Genomic DNA, 22,473 nt, shown 5'->3' on the forward strand with positions numbered 1-22,473 from the left:
TATTTAAATTCTTAATATTGTTCTACTGAAACCTTAAAATTAAAGGACATTGTTTATGTTAAGGCACATGTGTCAAAGTCGAGGCCCGGGGGCCGAATCCAGCCCTCCGGATAATTAAATCCAGATCATTTTATTTGATTGTTACTGTTATCTTATGCTCATTTCTAACTTGTATAATTTTGACAAAATATATTTTTATGGAGCTCAAATATTGAAAGTTATTTAAGGTTTAAGTTGATTTATTCTAGAATAATATTCCTGCCTTTTTATTATTCATAATTATGTTGAACATTAATAGTTTAAACTTTAAAAATTGGCATTCTGTTTGTTTTTTTGGGCTATTTTGGCATTCACTGCGACTTTTTTGGTTATTTTGGGTTTTATCACATTTTTCAGCTACATACTAGCTGTTTTGGCAAATGTAGGCTTTTTAAAAAAGTTTTTTAGGCTATTTTGGAGTTAGACTAATATTAACACACTAGCTGTTTTGGTTAATTGAGGCTATTTTTCAGTTTTTTAGGCAATTTTTGAATTTTAGCTATTTTTTCCAGCTACATGCTAACTGTTTTGGCTAACCTAAGTTATTTGTTAGAACCAAAATGAAGGAAAAAAGTGTTTCAGTGCAGGGTATTAGATTATGGAATACTCTAGAAAAATCTATAAAAGAATCTCACTCAATCATTACTTTTAAAAAAACTGTGAAAAAACAAATGCTCACATCATATGAATCAAACAGTCATTAAAAACAGGCATAATGGGAAAGAAGGGAAAAAGAGAATAGTGAAAAAAAGGGGTTTATGAGGTATTTACTTTATTTGGTTATTTTATTTTATTTTATTGTTTTTTTTTTATTTGTTAATATTACTACTTTTTTCCCTACTATTTTTGGTGTTTGTTTCTTTTACTATTTGTCTATTCTGTTTGCTTAATTTTGTTGTCGACTGAAATTATTTACTGACTTGGTTAAATGGGGCAGAGACAATAAGTTTTCTTCTTTCTGTCCCTTTTCATTTTCACTTTTAAAAAAAAAAAAAAAAACAAGATTATTGTAAAACTCCTTTTGTGTGCTTTGAACATGAAATAAAAAACACACTACTACTATTTTAAATGTTGGGCTCATTTGGCATTTAGCTAATATTCTAGCTGGCAATCAGCTTCAGCGTTTTTTAGCTATTAGCTTCAGCATTTCAGCCCTTAGCTTCAGCATTTCAGCCATCAGCTTCAGCGTTTCAGCTATTACCTTCAGCATTTCAGCCATTAGCTTCAGCATTTCAACCATTAGCTTCAGCATTTCAGCCATCAGCTTCAGCGTTTCAGCTATTAGCTTCACCATTTCAGCTATCAGCTTCAGCGTTTCCGCTATTAGCTTCAGCATTTCAGCTATCAGCTTCAGCGTTTCCGCTATCAGCTTCAGCGTTTCCGCTATTAGCTTCAGCGTTTCAGCTATTAGCTTCAGCGTTTTTTGCTATCATTTTCAGCATCTTCAGTGGCCAAAATCAGCTCACAGCATTCACACTAGAATTATTGCAGGCAATGCTATATATCTAGTTCATAATTATGTTAAAAAGTTATAGTTTTAAAGTTTTAAAAATGTATTTTTCGAATGTTCAATAAATGTTTGTCCTGTAAGGTATGTTTTGGATTTTGGCCCGTTGTGTGATTGAGTTTGACACTCCTGTGTTAAGGTGTTAAAACATTTTTTATAGAGTTAGAGTGTTTCAGTTCTCAGTGTTAAACTATGGAATGAACTGGGTGATAAATTAAAATGAAGTACTTCACTTTTGCAGTTTAAAAAAATGTAAATGTATAAATACTTACAATACACACATTTGAAAGGCTTTGACTTCCTTGTATCTGTTGTAAGTGATTGTTTTTTTTTATTTATTGTATCTTTTTATTTGTCACACTGATCAGCATGGAAATTGTCGAGTTTTCAAGGAAATGCATCGAATAAGCTTCATAAGCTTCTGACTATTCCTTTTTCTTATTGGTTGTTTGTTTATACTCTTTAGTGTGTTAACAGTATAAATGGAAAACAAAGCCAATAAACACGGACATGAACATGGATATGAACATGAACATTTCCCATCGCGGTTTGAATATGACATTACACTGTAAGCAAAAACTAACCAAATCACACAACGTATAATAATGAAAATATCTCAGTATGTAGTCAGACTGAAGATATTAAGTTCATGTAAGATGAAACAGAGTTCGTTAGACCGGGATAATCCGGAACCAAGTTTGTGTTTAAATACACCCAAGCGGACTCTGAATACACTTGATATCTCATAAAAAGTGAGTCCCCAAAGGGTTTAAAAACAACTAAATTAAAGAAAAACATTCTGTCAATTCTTTCATGTAGTGGGCTTTAGAGAGTTAATTATAATTTTTTTTGCATTTATGCTGAAAAATGTTTCGTCATCCTGCTGTTTTACATTAGGAACAAGTCATTACTTTTGACTCTGCTGGATAGATGTGATTTGCAATCAGCGAGTTAGAGCCCCTCCTCACAAAAAGGCAACAATTGGCAATGAGGAAGGTGAAAAAAACACTTCTGGATTTAGCTCACCAAAGTGCCTCTGACATACGTCTCGGTTTCTGATTGCTGAACACCTTCTTTGCTATAATTTCCCTCCAACGTTTCATTTGCCAGATGCAGATTTTAGGCATCGTTCTTGGCTGCTTCCGTCTCAAATCCAGGATTCCCAGATTCCCGCAAACGTTTCTGTGTAAAGATATCACCTATACTGGCTGCTTTAATGAGCCTCCTAAACTGGCTTCTGTTCTGCTGTCTGAGCTGTTATCAAGCTATAGCCGTTTTATGGGAAGGCGCATTTAATATGTAATAAATGAGGCCCCCCGCCTAGGACGACTCTTGTTTACCAAAAGAAGAAGCTGAAGGGAGTATCTACAGTAACACACATTCACAGCGGGGGGCTGCCAACTGAAACAGTCGTTTTGCGGGCGGTGAAATATGAAATATGTATTCCTCTCTGTTCTTTTTTTTTACCAGCATGATCTCCTCTGGATGTAGCTTCAGGATTGTTTTAATGCTTCATATTAACCTTTGGTGTTGTGGTGTGGTTTCTTTTGGGATTTTTTCTTTTTTTTTAGCGTTTTTCTGCAAAAGCTCTTTGAAGTGCACAGCTATAAGTGGTTGGCCAACGATCATTTAAAATACTGCATTTTTCAAGTAATTGAACCAAAACAATGTAGATGTAAAGACCCCTGCTGGGTGATCAGCCCACTTCTACTTTGGAGCTCTGATTCAGCAGAACATGAAGACATCTTTATCTGTTTAGTTCAATTATAAGCCCAGAAGGCGATTAAATTATTCATACATTTAGAAGCAATACATTTTTTTTTGTAAAATCTAACATTCTTGGATAAAAATGTATGATATATCCTTGGATTTCTGAAGGAAACGTTCAATGTGTGTGCAGCACTCCATGGAACTTAGCGAAGAACAATGTCTTCCTGTGTTGTTTCAGATCTGGGGGCTTTCAGTACAAAGAGCAGAGGAGCTGTGTCTGTGCGAGAAGGCCAAGGTGTGGTGCTCATGTGCAGCCCTCCTCCTCATTCTCCAGGTAAAAGCCTCTGAATGAAACACAATGCTCATCTTTTCTTTTTCGGTATTTGTTAACTCAAACGTTGTTTTATTATTAGTTTAGAAACATCAGCGAGTGATTCTCCTTTTTAACATCTTTTTATTGCATTTCTTCATGATGTAGAACATCTATCCATCATTTTCTTAACCTGCTTCATCCCTTTTGAAGTTAAGAAAATGACGCTTAAAATTGCATTTCTGAATATTTCTTGATACAAATAAAAAAAAGAAAGAAAAGCTTCTAATTGTTAAGTGAAATCTACAACCAGCAGGCCACAAGCCTCCTGCTCCGCTCCATTCCGATGCATCCACTTACACTTTCCTCGTCAAAGCTGACATCGTGGCTCCAAACTTGTTGTGAGGGGCTGTAAGCCAGTGGGATAGAGTAAACAAAAGAATAATGGGAAATGAGTGCAGGCTCACTCCACTCAAGCCTCGTTTCGACTGAATGATCCGGAGTGGTACGGTACGGTCCAGTTAATTCTGGCTAGCGTTTCCACTCAGTGAAGCTTCAGTTCCACCGAGAAGTTTGTTTTTACAGCGCATCCAGGTTGTAGACCACTAGTGTGTCTTTGTAGTAAAACAGCTAGAAAACAAACAACAATGAAGGTCATCCAGTAGCTCGTCTTTTCATTGCTTTACTTATTGTAGATCAGGTATAACAAGAATTTAATGTTGTTTGAAAGAACATTCTGGTTGTGAATGTTTTCAAATGTTGGAAACGTTAGCTGAAATACGTTGGCGCTTTCTAATGTCATCATTGTCCTCATTTTGTGTTCATTAACGGGTGGCTACAGTGGCTCCGCCCCAACCGTTCTGTTCCACTTCTCAATACCGATGAGGGGCCCCAAGAGTTACGGGTGGGTGCTGTTTAATGGGTCCATTTTTCAATGGCAACGCTCAAAATACTGGACCAGATCGGAGCACTCAGTGGAAACGAGGCTTTAGAGGCAAACTTCTGCTGAACTTCCACCACTCTGCAGGAGCTTTATTCTTGAAAACAACACAGAAATGTGTCTGTGATTCCTCCATCTAACCCTGTCCTCTGCATTCTCTACTAGTTTAACACCAGCCATCTCCATGTCTTTGTTCACTGAATCCATAAACCTCCTCTTTGGTCTTCCTCTAGATCTCTTGCTCTAGACTCAACATCCTTGTACCAATATATTCACTGTCTCTCCTCTGGATATGTCCAAACCATCTTTTATCTCCAAAACCTCCCCCTGATATACTTGTTCCTGTATTTTGGCTAAAAACTGCATAATCATAACTAAAATATTACTGGGATTGATTTTGAAATAGAGCAAAAGATGAATGGAGTGGGACTTTATTACCAAATGTGCTGGGTTTTAAAAAAACGAAAGCTTTTGTACTTTGTTCCATTTTTTACACTATAAGCAAAAATGTTCACGCTCTATTCCTTCACTTTTTCTCATTTGAATGGCAGAGGCGTGATTGACATTGGAGATGATGTTATGCAGTGGTACCAGCATGATGAAACTATTGATTTTCTGACATTTGCAGTTTGCTGCAGCCTTGCTCCTTCAAGCTGTAATTGACACAAGTTTCAGTCATAATGACATAGTGTAAGACCCTTATGTTCCATTGCATTATGTTGACCAAGTGGATCAATATAGTATTGAGAAAAAAGAAAGAAAATTCTTCAGGAGCCCAGCACAATGATGATAAACTTTCAATTTGTTTTAGTAATCTGCATCTTTTTTTATGAATATGTTTTTGGATGTTAGATGTATTATATTTTAACAACTTCAGTTTGTTAAAAAGTGTAAAAATGTAAGAGTCATAAAAGTGGTCAAGGTGACATTCTTTTTAGGCAGATCAGTTTTCAAACCATATCAAGTACGTGGGTAAAGTTCAGCGCCTGAATGCTCTTCAAGGAGTATTTGTCCCAACTATCTCCCTTTAAAAGTACATGTTTAAAAAAAACACACACATTTTAAAGTACCTAAAACCATGAACTTTAAGCAAAACTTAAAAATAATAGAAATCTTAGTCCTTGCCAAACGTTAGATTTATTTTCTCTACAATAAATTACTTTTTTCCATTGGTTAAAGAAAACAATCTTGTATCAAGGATAGTCAAAGAGGAATCTTTATGTGATGAATCCCCCTCACAAGTAGGCTACAATTGTGGTAAAAGTACTCGTGCATTATCAGCATTGTTAGAGCTCTTGAAAATTTCAAAATTCTGATTGACACCAACTGGCATCCATGTCCTGTAGTTCATCGTCGCTCCACTAGGGGGAGTAGAAGGTCTTTTCGAACTGTCATCCTTCGTGAAATCTTTATCTAATTTTCAAACCTTTATGGTGAGAATAACTTAGCTATTGTTATTTTTTTTTATCACTACTATTGATAGAATGCAAAATTTGTTGATAATTAATTCTTGATAAAACAGTTACACCAAGTTAAAAATGTCATCAATCAAATTTCAGATAGTGGGTAAATAAGACTTATTTCCCAGAAGTCTTTGCAAAAAACTAGCTTACATTGATGCTCACTAGATTAGCAGATATAAACCACAATGCAATGCGGTGGAACAATTTAAAAAAAAAAAAAAACATGTTTAGATGTAATTTTTGAATAATCCATCCACATTTTCACTATCGGAACACAGTGGAGTCATAAATAAACGTGGTGAAATGTTCGTATTTATTCGATTTTCATTTTGTTAAATCGGTAACGTCATATCCGGTGTTTAGAAAAGCGAAGAAAAAGTTGTGAGCATCATGTCAGAATTACCTTTAAAATCCAGGGCACTACATAGTCCCGCACTATACAGTTTTTTAGTAGTTAGGGGTTAGGGGGGGAATTCGGACACAACGTTGGTCTGGGGCCAGTGCTGGCAGCACAGACTCTTCCTGGAAGGGGCGGTCCCTCACTTAATGACATCAGGACCTATTCATTTTTGTGGGGCTGGTGCTCACAGAACAGGTTTTTAGAGGAATGCTTAGAGATCAAAATACTCCTTTGAGGTTTTTTTCATGATGAATTAACGTCAACACATTTAATCCTGTGGTGCATGGTGTTCATTACAGTAAAAAGTTTCTCTCTCTTCATTACATTGGCTCCTGAGAAGGATAAAACATTTGTGAACACAATCTTTACCAAAGATTTTGCATGACATGGGCCTCTTAAACTTACATTATTGTGAGCAAAAGTTACCAAACCACCCAACATATAATGTATTCTACCTGTGTCTCGCAAAGTGATGTTGGATTTTTGATGTTTGATGATGATAGAAATTGGATTAAAAATTCTACAAATTCAAGTAAATGAAACTATAATTGATTATTGCCCACCTTCTTCTTGATAAAACGAGTCTATCATATTTCTACCAGACATTCAGTCTTAATCTGGTTAGTACATAAACTAAAAAAAAATAAAAACTCTTGTTCATAGAGAAATTACAGCAGGTTTGCCCTTGATGCAATTACCTTGATAAGTACTCAAAGCTTAGCAGCTTTGCAATTGTGTTCCTCTGTTTGCATAATGGACAGAAAAACCTGCAGCTGGGATCTAATGCTGCTAACACATGCATACACACATTTGTACACAAACAAGTTTTCTGGAACGAGTCCATTACACTGGACGCCTGTTTTATCTTCAGATGATATCACCTGTTAATTAAAATAACCCCACGGCAAATAACCGCTCAACAAGCCCGCTTTAATTGTTAGAGTTTGTTCATTATGAGCTTCAGCATTATTTTTCTTGACGTTGCAAAGCAACAGACCCTTTTTTTTGCTTCCCAAAAGCCGTCCACAGCTCAGATAAGAAAAGAAAAACCTCTCGGATGTCTCAGTAATTATTAATAATGCTTTGCCCAAGCTGCCATCAACAACTTCCTGAGTGTTTCACAAAGAAAAGTTCTTTTTTTATGTGGAAATACTCTTTTCTGTATGCTCTAAGAGACAAAACCCCCAAAAATAAAGAAGGTCAGCACATAAAGGACACCCATTTCTAATGCATGAATGTTTTCTTATTTTTTATTTCCAGAGATAATCTACAGCTGGGTGTTTAATGAGTTTCCCTCCTTTGTTGCTGAGGACAGTCGGCGCTTCATCTCCCAGGACACAGGGAACCTGTATATCTCCAAGGTGCAGCCCTCAGATGTTGGAAGCTACATCTGTCTGGTGAAGAACCCAGTGACAAATGCAAGAGTTTTGAGTCCACCAACTCCTCTGACCCTGAAAACTGACGGTGAGTAATGTGCTGGTTTAATCGTGATATTACAGAATACGGTCTTTGCTGCTCGCGTGACCTTATTTTTAAGATCGATTCCACTGTTTGAACCTCCCAGAAGTATTTTTTTTTAAAGTTTGGTTTGATAAAAACACATTCCAGAAAAGTCAGATGTGTTCTTTGAGTAAGAACCTTGTTGTTAGATCTCAAACAGCAAACACTCCGTAAACAGACAGTGCTTAAACGTTAGTAAGAGGAGGATTCTTGCTCACCACGGACTGTGGTGAAACTGGCCATCAGGGAAATCATTTTCCTGCATAAAATTAACTGAATCAATGGCCCTTGCTGTGGATGGGATTTGGCTCTTTTATACTTGCCTCTCAGGAGCTGCGCTGCAGAGCAGTTTGTGGGTTTCAGGTGTGAGTTTCACCTACAAGCTTTTATGTCTGACTTCACAAAGAAATGCCCACCACACAATGTGAGGCGCTGTGTCTGTCAAAGTTTCTCAAAAAAATCCTCTTTATTATCCTTTGGAAATCTTAATTTTTTTTTATTGTATTTGTCTTTTGAGGATCTTACAAAAAGGCTTTTGCAATCGGATTCTTCCAGGGGTGTTACAAAGGGTTTGTGGGTCGCAGGGCAAAGGGACTCTGCGGGCCCCCAGACTTACTAACACCACAAAATAAAACCCCAAGAAACCTCTAAAGAAAATACTTTTAATCCCACCAAAAAAAGATCGATAAAATGTTGCCAAAACAAAACTTTTTTTGTTTAATTAAAAAAAAAATCCCCATATTTTCCATTTTTCATGATACAATTTCAGTTTTTAAACCACTTGGAGAACTTGTCTTATTAAAACACTTTTCTGAGAGGTACTGGTATGATTTAAAAATCATTTGCTTAAAAATTAATTGGTTTTAAGGCTATAATGGCACTGCCGTGACAGAAATTGCAAAATAATCTTACAAATTAAAAACAAATATTAGATTAAACTGATGTTTTTGTCTGTTTTGAATATAATTTAAAACTTCAAAATAATTAAAGTATTTATTCAACTTTTAAGATTAAAGGGTAACCCAAAAGGTCAGTTGGAGGCTAACTTCAATCCAAGCCCAGATTTGAAAAATGTAAAAAAAAAAAGGGGGGGGCGGGGCCAAGGGAGGATACACTATGTCTTCAATAATGGAAAGCAATGCAGATCAAAGTGATTCCAGTTTCAATCATAGACGGTATATTGTGATATAGTGTGATATGTATAGAGTGAAAATAATATATATCTATGGTTTCACCCCAAAACTTTCTGAGGACGTTGAAGATTTTTCTCTGTGTATAATACACAGAAAACAAATCAACAATGCCAGCGACAAGGGATACAAATTCTGGCAGGGGATACATGTCATTGTACAACACCCGGCACAGCTGAGAGTTTGCAGGACAGCTCATACAAGCAAATTATCAAAGTAACAATGAAAACTTTGCAAACAGGAGTATGATGCAGTAAATAAATATAGAGTATAAAATAGGAAAATATAAGGGGTTGTTGCTCAATAGTTAAACTAAACTTATTTCAGTGTTTAGATCCTTGGTCAAAAGTGAATCTATTTGTTTGTATTAGATATTTAAGCATTTTTCATTTTCACAAGTAAATGTCCACAGGACACCTCCAGAGATTTTGGAGCGAGCTTCCGAGGCAACTCATAAAATAAAGGGGTCATTTCTAAAGTTGCAAAGCAGACACCGTTGTTGCCTTTAAAACCTGGCATCCACAGAGCTCTCCTTGATTTTTGGTACCCTTGACACTGTCCCATAATGCATTTGTGAGACTCTATAATAAACTTATCGTCTATAAAACCAAACCTTTATGAGCTTGCATCTCTCTGCAAATTATTTTAAAAACCAGTGTGCTCTGTCTTTTATTCTGAAATGCATACCTAAAGGTCAACACACTTTATTTTTTTAATAACCACACTGGATGGATATTTTATGTAAAAATAAGACATTTTAAGACATTGTTAATAAACTTGCATTAATGAATGAATGACTGATTCAGTTTAAATGTACATGTCTGGAAGCAAATAATAATAAAATAGTAATTTTAACCTTTACTTTAATAAACAAACCACTAACTTGAAATGAAAGGTGCACCATATATGTAATAAACCAATAAATCTATAAAATAAATATTTTGTTATGTTTTGCATGTGTTGTTTGACATAATATTCATAGTGAAAAAATCTAAATTCAAATTCTGTAACATGGAAAATATGTAGTATAATGGCGTCAACACAATTTATATTAGTGTCTCTGAGTTTCTTTTTGACATTTTTTATACAAAATTATTTTCTGATGTTGATTTTTCTTTTCTGCAACACAAAAATGTCCCATCTTCTCTTTATCGGTTAACAAAACAAGTTAGTTTTTAAATAATTTTGGTACCAAATCGTTTCAGAAGCTCCATGTCCAAACGCACCCCTATACTGTAAAAATGTAAGTAATTTTTACTGAAAAAAAACGGTAAAATCAGGTAACAGTTGACAAGTGTAATGACTGCCGTAAATAAAAAAAAATAAAAAAAATAATAATTTTACTTGCAAATCTGCTGTTTTATGGTGAAAAGTTGTACAGTGTAGTGTTGGTAATAAGGATAAAATCCTTTTTATTTCAGCTGCCAGTTTGTTGACCTTAAAAATAAATGAATGTCTTTGTTTGTTTTGTAGACTGACATTGTAATTTTTTATGAGATAAATGTGATTTTCCTACAGTAAAAATATGATAACATTTTCAACAAAAATCTGTAATATTTGACAATAACAATTATTGTATGATAAAATGTTAAAAGTATGATTAAAAAAATACAACTGTATATTTTACGGTAAAATTCTTGAAACCTCAGTTTTCTACTGTAAAATTAATGTGTTCCTGCTCATTTTTTTTACTGTCTAACACTGTATTTTTTAAGGGCAAATACATTGCTGTTTTCTGTATAAATATTTCCCAAAGAGAACTGTTAAAAAGCAACATTTTTTTTAACCATAACACTGTTTAAAGTAACACCCTATTTTTTTCTGCTGTGAAATTATTGCAACCACAGCTGCCAATTTGTTACTGCCAAATGTACTATATTTTTGTTTAAAGTGTACTTAAACTCCCCCTCCCATGAAAATCAGTTTTTTGTATGTGTTAGACCTAAAACTATTATCTTAGGGAGACTTTAAAGCAAACCTTTATTCAAAAATTGCATGAAGAACGACCATGATGATGCTTTCATGCAAATCTATTGCGTTGAGATAGTAAATGTGGGACTAGATGGATCTTCTCAATGGACTTGCAGTCTTTAGTAAGGCACCATATTCATTATGTACCAGTTCAGAAAGGAGAAATGAAGGCCTATGGAATGAAGTGGCCAAAGAGGCAACTTCCACAACAATAAACCATTCACCATAAAAGAAAACCCTCTAGCATTTTGTAGCTGAAAGAATATTAAAAAAAAACTCAAATTTATCAGCACGCCAACATCACAGACTTGGTGGACAATTAATTATGGAGCCCTAAAACATGATTAGTGTTAAAGCGAGCAGCTAAACCGTTTGAAGTCCATGTGTCCTGGTGTGTTTTTTTATTTTCCTTTTTCCACAGCTGAGAAATAACATCTTGATACCTTTTGTGCAATGGATGATAAAAAAACAACATAATTTTCCTTGTGGCTGGATTCAGGTCCTTTATCTGTGCTGGCACGGCTTCAAACGTAATGAAATTAGGGCTTCACGATTCATCATTTCTGCACTGAAATACCAATGTGCGCCTGCACTGTATTAATTTTGTCTTGCATGTAGTATAAATTATTGCAAGTCATTTAAATATTTTAAACTGAAATAAACACACATTGACATCTTCTCTGTCAGTCTGACTCCATTCAATTTTTCAAAGAATGTCAAAATATGTCATATTGCGTTACTTTATCTTCTTCACGGTTATATAATGTTATTTTTTTAGCAAATTGAAAATGATGATTTTCACAAATTTAATAAAATAAACAATTTTTAGATGTAATAAATGGGGGTAAACATAAAAACTATAAATATTCATATTAAACCTTTTTTTAACCACAAAACCCAAATTTTGAGAAACAGTTGGGAAGTTCATCATACAAGTCGTTTTCCTGGGATCCAAATGTTGAGACAGTCATGAGGGAAACATGTAATTGGCATCCAGGTAAAGTTTTTCTCTCTAACACAGATATTTCTTACTTCTTTTTAGTCCTGCAGAATGTTTTTGAAAATACTAGCTTATTTTATGGCCATTTGTCTCCAACTAAACATGGCTCAAAATGTAAAAAAGTTTTCGTCTGGTCGATTGCGTTTTTGATGTAAAAATGTTTTTTTTGGCTCTTGAGCAATTAGAAAAGCTGTTTATTTTCCCTTTAATTGGCTGCACATTTGTGGGAACATACATTTGTAGAATAGGCAGCAGAATTGAGTATGTGGGTTGAGATCAATGCAGGAATCACAATTAAAATTTTGAATATAAATATGCAATAAGTGAAACCGACCATATTATGCAATTAAAAAAAATATTAGCTTGTTTGATTTAAAAGTCTTTTGATCTAATGTACCCCTTTAAAAATCACTGCATCAAAAATTTAGATCCAAAATGTTCAAGTTTTTTTTTTTTTATCCTTTAAGGAAATCCATAAAAACTAATATTATTGATTATATGTTGGGTGATTTGATAATTTGTTGATCACACCAATGTTAGTTTAAGATTTAAAAATATTGACTTGACTATTCAGGAAAAAAACATACCGTAAGTTTCAAATTCACTCTCAAATTTGATTTACACATTTTTAGCGTGGTTTAACTGCTTTTTAAAGAATTCATTATCAACCAATTTGCCTTTCTTTCAATACAAAATGTAGTCATTGAAAAAACAGATGAGTTCTTCTCACCATAAAGTTTTGAATATTAACAAAACTGTCATGGAGGCAGCCATTTTGAAATCAATGGTAAAAGCCCTCTACTGCCCCTAGTGGCATGACAATCCACTACAATGAACTTTTAAGGAAAGTTTAGGTCATGCTAGTGACATAAGGGTCTCAGAAATGCACGTGTCCAACATGATATGAATTTTTATCTGGGGTTTGATTACTACTTTTACAAAAGGTCAACATTTTCTGTCATTTGGATCATATTTTTTTTTCCTTTTTATTCTTTCTGTTTTCATAATTCTAGATCACTAAGTAATTTTCTCATCACTGCTATGGGTTTGTTTTAAAAGACATTACTTATCATTCTGTAATGTTGACACAGTCAAGAGTTATGAAACATGCAATGTGGTCTATTGGGCTTCTAATTAAGGTTTCAGTCCCTGACACACACAGAGATTTCTTTTTTAAACTCTCATTTAACCAAGTAAAGCCCATTGAGATCAATATCTCTTTTTCAAGGGTGATCTGGCCAAGAGGTCAGCAGTACATGTCACATAAATAACATTACAGTATAAAACAAAAATAAAGCATAACAATGACTTTAGAGTTTAACAGAATTTTTATTGTAAGTGATTTGACTTCGTTTTGAGAAGCATGACATTAATAAAGTACAGTAGAAGTAAAGTTATCAGTGTAAATTAGAAACTCTGACATTGATGTATGGAATCTTTTCTTTGCTGCTCAAACAGGATCAGAATAATCCAGATAAATGTAGTTTTTGACATGCTCCTGTAGTATTTTTCTCAGTAGAAGACATACACAGAATAATTTACTATTAAAACTGTTTTTCTGAGAATTTCTTAATTGAAATCAGGAGCAGATGAAAACCGGATGCTTGAAAATGCTCAGACTAATGACTCAGGTACTGAAACAGACGTGCCAAAGCCTACCTTGCAGACAATTATATGAGCACCTTCATTTTCCTCGTCTGAGCTAGTATTTGGCTCAAAAGTGTACAGCTGGGCAGCTCTGATATTGCGTGCCGTTGTTTTGCTATGCTAATGTTAGCTTGGGCTTGTGAGAAGCTGGAAAATAGCGTGAGAGGGTGAACAAAGGCCTGCTGGGATATTAGTGGAGATAACTTTCGGGCCAATCTAGAATTGTATTTCTAATGAGCTGCAGAAAATATATCAGAAAAAAACAAAACATGCTTTTTGATTTTGGCTGAAAACTGCAGAGTCATAATTAAAAGACAACAGGGAACGATTTCATGATAGAAAAAAATATAGTTGGAGTGGCACTGTAAAGAGTAATTTTTTTCTTTGCCTTTAACTACAACATCTCAACAACTCAATGCTTTTACCTTTACGTCTTTGCTAATAAAATTCTGAAAAATACATTACTGAATGTCTCAGCAATTCCCTAAATCTTATGCTTTGTGCCCCTTCAGTTAAAGGAGTCCAACCAATTAAACAATCCAATCTGTACCTCAGTGTTAGTGAGTGATTACCAAACAACACAAAGGTTCAGCTAAACTCACCACCGTCTTCAGCTTCATTCTTCAGACTCTCTTAATCAAAACAAGTATCTTGGCCCCATTATACTCAGCTGGATGCCATTGATTGTCAGCCTGCAGAGTTCATCTCCAACCTAATCTATAATGTCTCACCTTAATTTCAATAGAACGAATTGCAAACAGTTTTCTTCTCCTGATTAATACAAACACCACAAAGAAATGGATAGAAATGAACCCTTGATATTTTCTGGTTTCTGCCTCCTATTGAGAGGCATAAACAGATAGATGGGTGGGCATGCACTTCGTTTATCTGAGAAAATTCCTTTTGTCACAGAAACAAGAGTCAGAAGTGATGAAGAATAATGGAAGAAACTGTGTACAGGAGTTGGATGGGTCATCCTCATGTTCTATCTTGATTAAAGAAATGTACACAACCATCTCTGCGCTGCTCATTGATGTAGCGGTTGGCGGTCTCATCTCACTGCTAGAAGACCCTGGTTCAAATCCCAGCTGGTTCCTTTCTGTATGGGTGTATTCAGACTGGACACATTTAGTTTGATTAAAGTAAACCAGAGTTTGTTTTCAACAATAATCTGGAACAAATTTTCTGTATGAATTCACCCTGGTCCGGGACCAGGAACTACTCTTTGACCCATCTTTCAAGGTGGTCTCGGATCGTTTCCAATCGCACTGAACTCCCATTCGCTTTGAGTTTCGTAAGCCTGAGCAGGCTCCATGATAGGAGTGGAACAACTGGACCAAAATGGCCTCCGTGGCCAGGAACTACAGGATGGAAACAAAGTAGCAGAACAAACAATCAGACACAGCAACTCACTGAAATGTGAATGCAGGCGCATTAGAACAATTTTTAACATGATACACATTGCCTTTGACACGGTTTTACCAATAATCTTTATGTTGCAAACACTTATTAGCATACCATTTTTGTTGTCTCCTCAATAACCATCTTGCAGCATGCCTCTGCTGTACCAAAGTAGCAGTAAAAAGTGTTGTACTTGTTGACACAGACGTTAAAAAATGATCAGCGAAATTTGAAAAGGGAACCATCCCATTTCCGGATTGCAAAGCGTAGGACTTCCATTATTCTCTTCTTGCTTTGCTCCACTCTCATAGCCCAATGACTGAAGAGATCTTTAGTCACATGGTTTTGTTTACGTCCAGTAGACAGTAGTCTGAAAACAGAGGTTCAAGGCTAAAGGCAAGGTTCAAGACTCAACCAAATTAAGCACACTCTGTCTGGATCAGGAATTCCTGTTTCCTCCCACTGCACAAAAACACGCTTTAAAGCAGGGTTGCCCATTCCTGGTTCTCGAGATCTACCACCCTGCCAGTCTTCCAGATCTCCAAGCCCTGCCAGCTGCTGATTAGCTCAGTCAGATGTCTTCAGCTTCTGATTGAATGAACACACCTGGTCCAGGTAATCAGCAGCAAGTAGTGCAAGAAGAGCTTGAAAACAGGTAGGGTGGTAGCTCTCGAGGACCAGGAATGGGCAGCCCTACTTTAAAGATTGATTACAGATTGATTGGTGACTCTAAATTGGTGTGTCCTTGGTGTGTATGTGAGTGTGGATGGTTGTGTGCTCGGCTAAAGACTGGAGACCTGTCCATTGTGTACCGTACAACCTTCTCCGAATGCTACCTACACACATAGTGTTCTCACAGGTGTTTCACTACGTAAAACTAGCACAGCTTGGTGTGACATGTCAAACCAATACAAATCTTGCTCCAGTCTGTTTCTTTACAGTTCTACTCTAATATATAAAAGACTTGGTGTCATATATTTGCAGCTGTGCACAAACCAAAATTATTAGTTTCTCTTTCATGATCGATTTTCTATTGGTTTGCATTTAAGAATTTTAAAAAGGTGCTATCCATACGTCACTACCAAATCAAAGTCCCTGATTGGTCAAACTTCAACAGGTTTAACTTTCAACGTTCATATACTTTTTAAAACTAAGCTAAAAACCAATTTTTACAGTCAAGCTTTTAACGTTCCCTGAGACTCTGCTCTGTTTTTTACTCTGTTTTTACCTTATTTTTACTGTCTTGGTTTTTAGTTGTTTTATGCTTATATTGTATCTATCAGTGTTGTTGGTGTTTAAATGTACAGTGCTTTGTAGCAGTCTGGCTGTGTTACATAACTTGTAGGAAATTAAGTTAAACCAAATGAACTTAGAACCAAATGTAATCTTTTCTTGGAGAAGTAGTTGACTCCTTTCACCACAGGTCCTAAAACCCTCCCTTCCCATCAGTGTCCAACGACAGATTTATGTCAATAGTTTTACAGGCAGTAATACCATCATATCTCACCCCTATAAAGGGCTGTTTTCTATTTTTATAATGTAAATAACCAACATGTATTACCTAATTACCTAAGACCTAAAAAATGGTGTTTAAATGTTCTTACATCAAATGTATTGGGGTTAATGTTTGCTGGATGTCCCAACAAGGACAAAGTCATTTTGCTGCGATTTCCTGATTACAATTGGGTATTTTGGGTACTTTGATTAAAAGTGTTGGCAGAAATAACTAAGAATGAGTGGATGTTCCCTTGGTGAGAAGGATTAGTAACACGGGCCAGCCTCTTAGCTGTTAAAAAAGCCAAAAAAGTACCTCACCGGCTGAATTTGGGTATCTGTAAAGTCTTCAAAAACAGCCGAATACCTTTAATGTTCTAGTAAAACGTGTACCTGGCTAGTGCAAAAGAACAGATGCCGTTCTTGCACCCCACTTTTAAAATAATTTGAACTGCATTGCTCCTAATGAGAACGGGCTGCAGTTTTATAAGTGTCATTTTCCCTGCCTCCAAAATGAAATTATGAAATTAGGCAAAATTTAATTTAAACCAATTAAAAGAGCATCACCAGACATCTTGCGTTTTATTAGATCATTTTCTGTGATATTAATCATTCTACTTGGGTGCAGCACGCATGCAGATGGAGTGTCAAACGCTGTAAGGCGACCTCCTGGGGGAGGTATCATTCCAGTTACAGTTAAAGCCGCCAGTCCAGCTGGCTGGGAATCCATTCAACCAACTAATATGTAATTAAAACCAAATCACAAAGTTTATGTCGGAACTCTCCTTTTCTGTCTGTGTTTGGAGTCGTCTTATCAAATTCAGAGTTTATTCCTCTTTGGAGCTTACAACATAAAGCGCCCTTGTTCTTTTTAGTACTATTAGCTGGAGGTTTCACTTATAATACTTGTAAATTACTTGTGAGAGAAACAAAGCACAGAAGAAGGAAAAAAAACCCTCACATGAATAATAAATAAACTAAAAACATAAAATATATGCTGTAAAGGAGCTTTGGTAATGCTTTAGCAACCCCGGCTTTAAACCTTGTTTCCTGCAATTCTCTGGAGTCCAGCCACTCAGACTGAATATGTTATTAAATATACTGTAGCAAGACCCAATGACATATTGCAAATTCATTACATGTGAAGGGCTGCTTTGGAGCCATAAATGTTGAGAATGAGATTGAAATTGAAAAGTTCTTTGAAACAAATATCATAAAACTCCTTTCCTGTACATATTGGGACACACTTCAATACCTCTTCTCCTCGACTGCATTCATTTTATTACATATAAAGTGTCATGCACGAGTAAAAGAAGTGTAATTATGTTGGTTTTTTATGTCATGTTGGTCATTTGTCTCACTGATCAGTTGTTTTCTACACAATTGGAGCTGCAATTTCACTTGGAATAAGTTGATATATTTTGGTGTGCACTCGTGCAGGACTCCAGGCCTACCGTTTACATCCAATAATGATGCACGGATTTCACATTCTTGTGCGACAAAAGTGTAAAGCTCATGCAATATTCATGATGTAAACTCCCATTTAGTAAGACAGATATTTGTAATTAGATCCCAGATGACGGTGTTTGCCTTTGTTACGTTAAATTTGCTCAATGTCACCCGACATATTGTCCTGGAAAATAGGGAGAAAAAAAATGCTCTGGTTAACACACAGATGAATAAACAGGAGTATGTCCTCTAGCTGTGACTTATACTGAGGTGCGAGGCTTTATGGTATCAGCTAGACTGATAATGTGCCATCAGTTATGTCCTTCACAATGTATGTGCAAACTAATGACTGCAGTGGTTCCATAAACTCCCATTTCCTGATGTGGTTAGGGAATGTTAGTCCACAGAAATGCGTTTTTTGGGTTAGCTCCATTGATTGTACATGAGAACTAGCCCCTCCCCTCTGGCGTTCCAAACAGGAAGTACCCATTGCCTCTAAGAAGTCAAAATTCTATTGAGAAATAAAAGGCTATTAGTCATGAGATCTGTCAGAATGATCTGTCTTGCTCCGATACCTTTTTTTGTTCTATCTTATGGGGTCCAGATGACTCCAGTCTTGCATCAACATGTTATGCATCACATCACATATGAGATTGATGGTGGACAGGATTTCATGTCTGCCACGGACACCAGTGAAATTCAAAAATCATTGAGAAAAAAAGTTCAGCGCACTGTCTTGTGGGGTCCAGATGACCCCACTCCCAACGTCAAGATACTGAGGATAGCACAAGGGTTACCATGTTGTTCATCTATTGGCATTTCCTGTCAGAGGTCGCCACAGCGAATTAACTTTCACTGAACCGCACAACTGGTTCAACAGAGGGCTTTACGCCACACGCCCTTCCAGGCACAAACTTCTTGTTTTTATCCAGGCTGGCGACCGGCACAGGGAAACATAAGCTTAGTCTCCACTGAGCGGTCCAGTCTGGTACAATACTGTAAGTAGTGGTACGGTCCAGTTAATTCTGGCAAGCGTTTCCACTCACTTTAGAAATCACTTCCACTGAGCGGTTTATTTTCATGGAGCATTCGTGGTGTCGACCACTAATGTGTCATTGTAGTGCAATAACTAGAAAAGCAACAACCATGGAGGTCATCTGGCAGCTAATGTTTTTCTGGCTTTACTTTTGGTACATCGTCTATAACAGGAATTGAAACGCATAAACTCAAATATTTCAAAACGTCTGAAACGTTAGCGTAAATGAGCACTATATGGGCGCTTTCTAATGTTGTCCTCACTTTCTGCCAATCAACGAGTGGCTAGAGCAGCTTCACCCCAACCGTTCAGTTCCACTTTTCAACGGACCTACAACCAATTGGGGCCCCAAAGAGGTACAGTTCAGTACTGTACACTATCTTTTAATAACATATTCTTGCTGATCACCATTTTCACTTTCATGAAAGCACAAGTTATAAACTAACCAATCAGATACCTCGTTGGAGACATATGATTGTGCAGCCCGCTTTTAAGTGGTAGGAGTGTGGATTTCTAAAAAAATCATCCAAGTTTAGAAAGGGCGGTCGCCATAGAAATCCATAGAATATTGATTTGAACTAATAACTACTTATTGACGTCTTCTGGCTCCAACATGGCAGCCTCTGAATTGCTGAAAAATGGTGACTAAATTGACCTAATTTCATTAGAGCCACATGTAAGTCATTTTCAATGGGTGGGGTCACAGTAACTCAGTCCAGTTCTTATATACACTAAATGGTTGGCCCAGATATTCTGCAATTTTCTTTTTTTACTGGGTCTCATCATATGTAAAACACAAAAACATACTCAAAGATGTGTTATTCAAATTAAATCATATTAAACATTATTTATAAAGCACTTCTCACACAACAATGCTTTACAGACTAAAAACAATTAAAAGTGAAATTATGGAACTCACAATCCTCTTGACTCCCCAGACCTAAAATAATGAAAGATAAAATTACTTAGTAATAAAATTCAAAATAGAAATAGGAACTAAAGTAGAAACTCATGATTTTAGAAGAGGTCACTATTGGATATACTTTGATCATGTTCACCTGGGAAAAAGGTTAGGATCCTCCATAGACAAAAACTGAATTCAAAACAAAATTTAAAGAGTAAAATAGACACAAAAAAATCATTAGTCACTAAAATAACTTATATAACATATATAAAATTAAATTTAAATTAATATTCTTCTAAATTTTTACCAAAAGCCAAAATTTAAAATCAAGTCTCAAACCTTTCTTAAAAACGTTATTTCTAGTTCACCAAATGTTTATGTTTATATCGCTTTTTTACATAAAGTTATTTGGCTTCAAACTCAGAAATTTCCTGTCATGTGACACTTCCCGTGTGTATAAACACTTTTTAAGAAGATCTGACAGTAAAACTTAAAAAAAAAGTGCCAGATGGTGTGGATGGTGTGCCAACCACACCTAAACCTTCTCTTGGAGAGATTTAAACTTAAAAAAAAAGTCCTGCATGTATATTTGATTAATGGCTGTCTGCATTTGTTGCAAAAGCTCTCGATCATGATGTACCGTGCACCTCACTGCCAGGATTCAACACCTTGATGAGGAACAACAGAAAGCACGTTAGCAGCTGGTGCAATCTTCTGGGTTCTAACATCTTCGACCCTCTTTTTTTCTGTTTGTAGGTGTCATGGGTGAATACGAGCCCAAAATTGAAGTGCATTTCCCTACGTCGGTTCTGGCGGCTAAAGGAGTGACTGTCAGGCTGGAGTGCTTTGCTCTGGGGAAGTAAGTAAACAAGGACATATTGCACAAACATGGATAGTTGTTTATTATTGCAGTATCATATTAATCACTAGTACAGCAAACAACAAGCCGTCATTGCTCTGCTGCTGTGAGATCCTTTAGATTATGCTGCCTGTGCTCCTCTCTTTTCTTTAAATTTCATTATTCCATCACCTGAATGGGAAGCAGGCATATCTTGACTTCAGGCAGTATGTTAAGTGAGTGGAGAGAAGTGCCGCATCGTAATTTTGCTGTTAGATGGCATGTTAGTGCACGGGGGGAGGGAACGAATGGGGAATTCAGCCCTAGGGAAGCATGTGTTCTTATAATTGAGAGCCCTAATGTATCTGTGTTCCTAGTTGCTTTCAGGGCCTGCTATGAATTTATAAAACCGAGGTTATGGGTTTAAAAAAATGGAATTGATGATCGTTTTTTTGCCAAGAGGGAAAACATCTTTTGTCCACAGAGAATGAATTCAAACCGCTCGGCACAGTTCCCGATGTGAGTTCACTTTTTACAAACGGCTACCTTAGAAAATGAAAAGAAATGTTTGTAGAATGGGAAAAGTTTAACTTCTAAAACAAAAGAATCAGAGTTTTCCATCACATAACCACTTAACATTCCAGCCTTATTTGTATTTATTCAGATTACAGTTGAATTTGATGCAGGTCTCATATATAAATACAGAGAAGTAAGGTGCGATCTAAAACCCACTGTGGGTTTACAGTGGGGCTATTATTTGGCACTTTTTTGGTCTCCATTCAGGAATATGTTTTTGTCAAGCAATTTTTTTGAAGTGAAGTCTTTAAAGCCCTAAGCTGTATTCACACCAGATGCGATGTGCGTCCGCTTCCTCTCTTTTGACGTGCATTAAACTTACTGAACAACACCTGCCCTAAAATCTCCTTGATGCCCCGGGCGTGTGTGGGAGAAGCAACCACCGAAGGTTTTCTGGACTTCATTCATCCACATCATGGAAAACATGGATGATATTGAGCGAGCATCTTAGGTTTATATGTTTTGGAGAGCTCTACAAAGGTGCCAGAAAGCATGTCATCGTGTCTGGGTTGACAAGATCATTCAGAGTCTCTCCTGGTGCGGTGTATTAGCAAAGCATAGAATAGCGAGCTTTGTTACCCAGGGGCCGGCAGCCTGGGCAGCTTGCTAGCTCTGCTGGACCCTGGACAGTGGCACTTACTAGCTCAGCCGAAATGTGGACGTTGACCCTTGCTAGCTCTTTAGGACCCTGGGCAGTGGCGCTCGCTAGCTCTGTCGAACCCTAGGTTGTTGCCCTTGCTAGCTCTGCTGGACCCTGGGCGGCAGTGCTCGGTAGCTCTGCCGTACCCTGGGCGGTGGTCCTCTCTTGCTCTGCCGGGCCCTGGGCGGTGGCGCTCGGTAGCTCTGCCGTACCCTGGGCGGTGGCGCTCGGTAGCTCTGCTGTACCCTGGGCGGTGGCGCTCACTAGCTCTGCCGGACCCTGGGCGGTGGCCCTCTCTAGCTCTGCCCGACCCTGGGCGGTGGCCCTTTCTAGCTCTGTAGGACCCTGGGCGGTGGCCCCAACTAGCTCTGCCAGATCCTGGGCAGTGGCGGTCACCAGCCCTGTCGGATTCTGGGCGGTGGCGCTCACTAGATCTGCTAGACTTTGGGCAGTGGCAC

The 22,473-nt window shown here is 36.9% G+C and overlaps 1 protein-coding gene across 1 annotated transcript in view; it reads left to right on the forward strand.

Moving 5' to 3' along the window:
• The window catches only part of cntn5 (contactin 5), a gene marked incomplete at its 5' end in the record, with an annotated part of 141,210 nt that overhangs the window by 43,715 nt on the left and 75,022 nt on the right, over positions 1-22,473 (forward strand). The window contains 3 exon segments of the mRNA XM_024277809.2: positions 3,495-3,590; positions 7,630-7,833; positions 20,718-20,820. Of these exon segments, the coding sequence (XP_024133577.1) occupies positions 3,495-3,590; positions 7,630-7,833; positions 20,718-20,820 (403 nt within the window).

Source organism: Oryzias melastigma, linkage group LG13, assembly GCF_002922805.2.
Source record: "Oryzias melastigma strain HK-1 linkage group LG13, ASM292280v2, whole genome shotgun sequence".
In the NCBI taxonomy this organism is placed as follows: domain Eukaryota; kingdom Metazoa; phylum Chordata; class Actinopteri; order Beloniformes; family Adrianichthyidae; genus Oryzias; species Oryzias melastigma.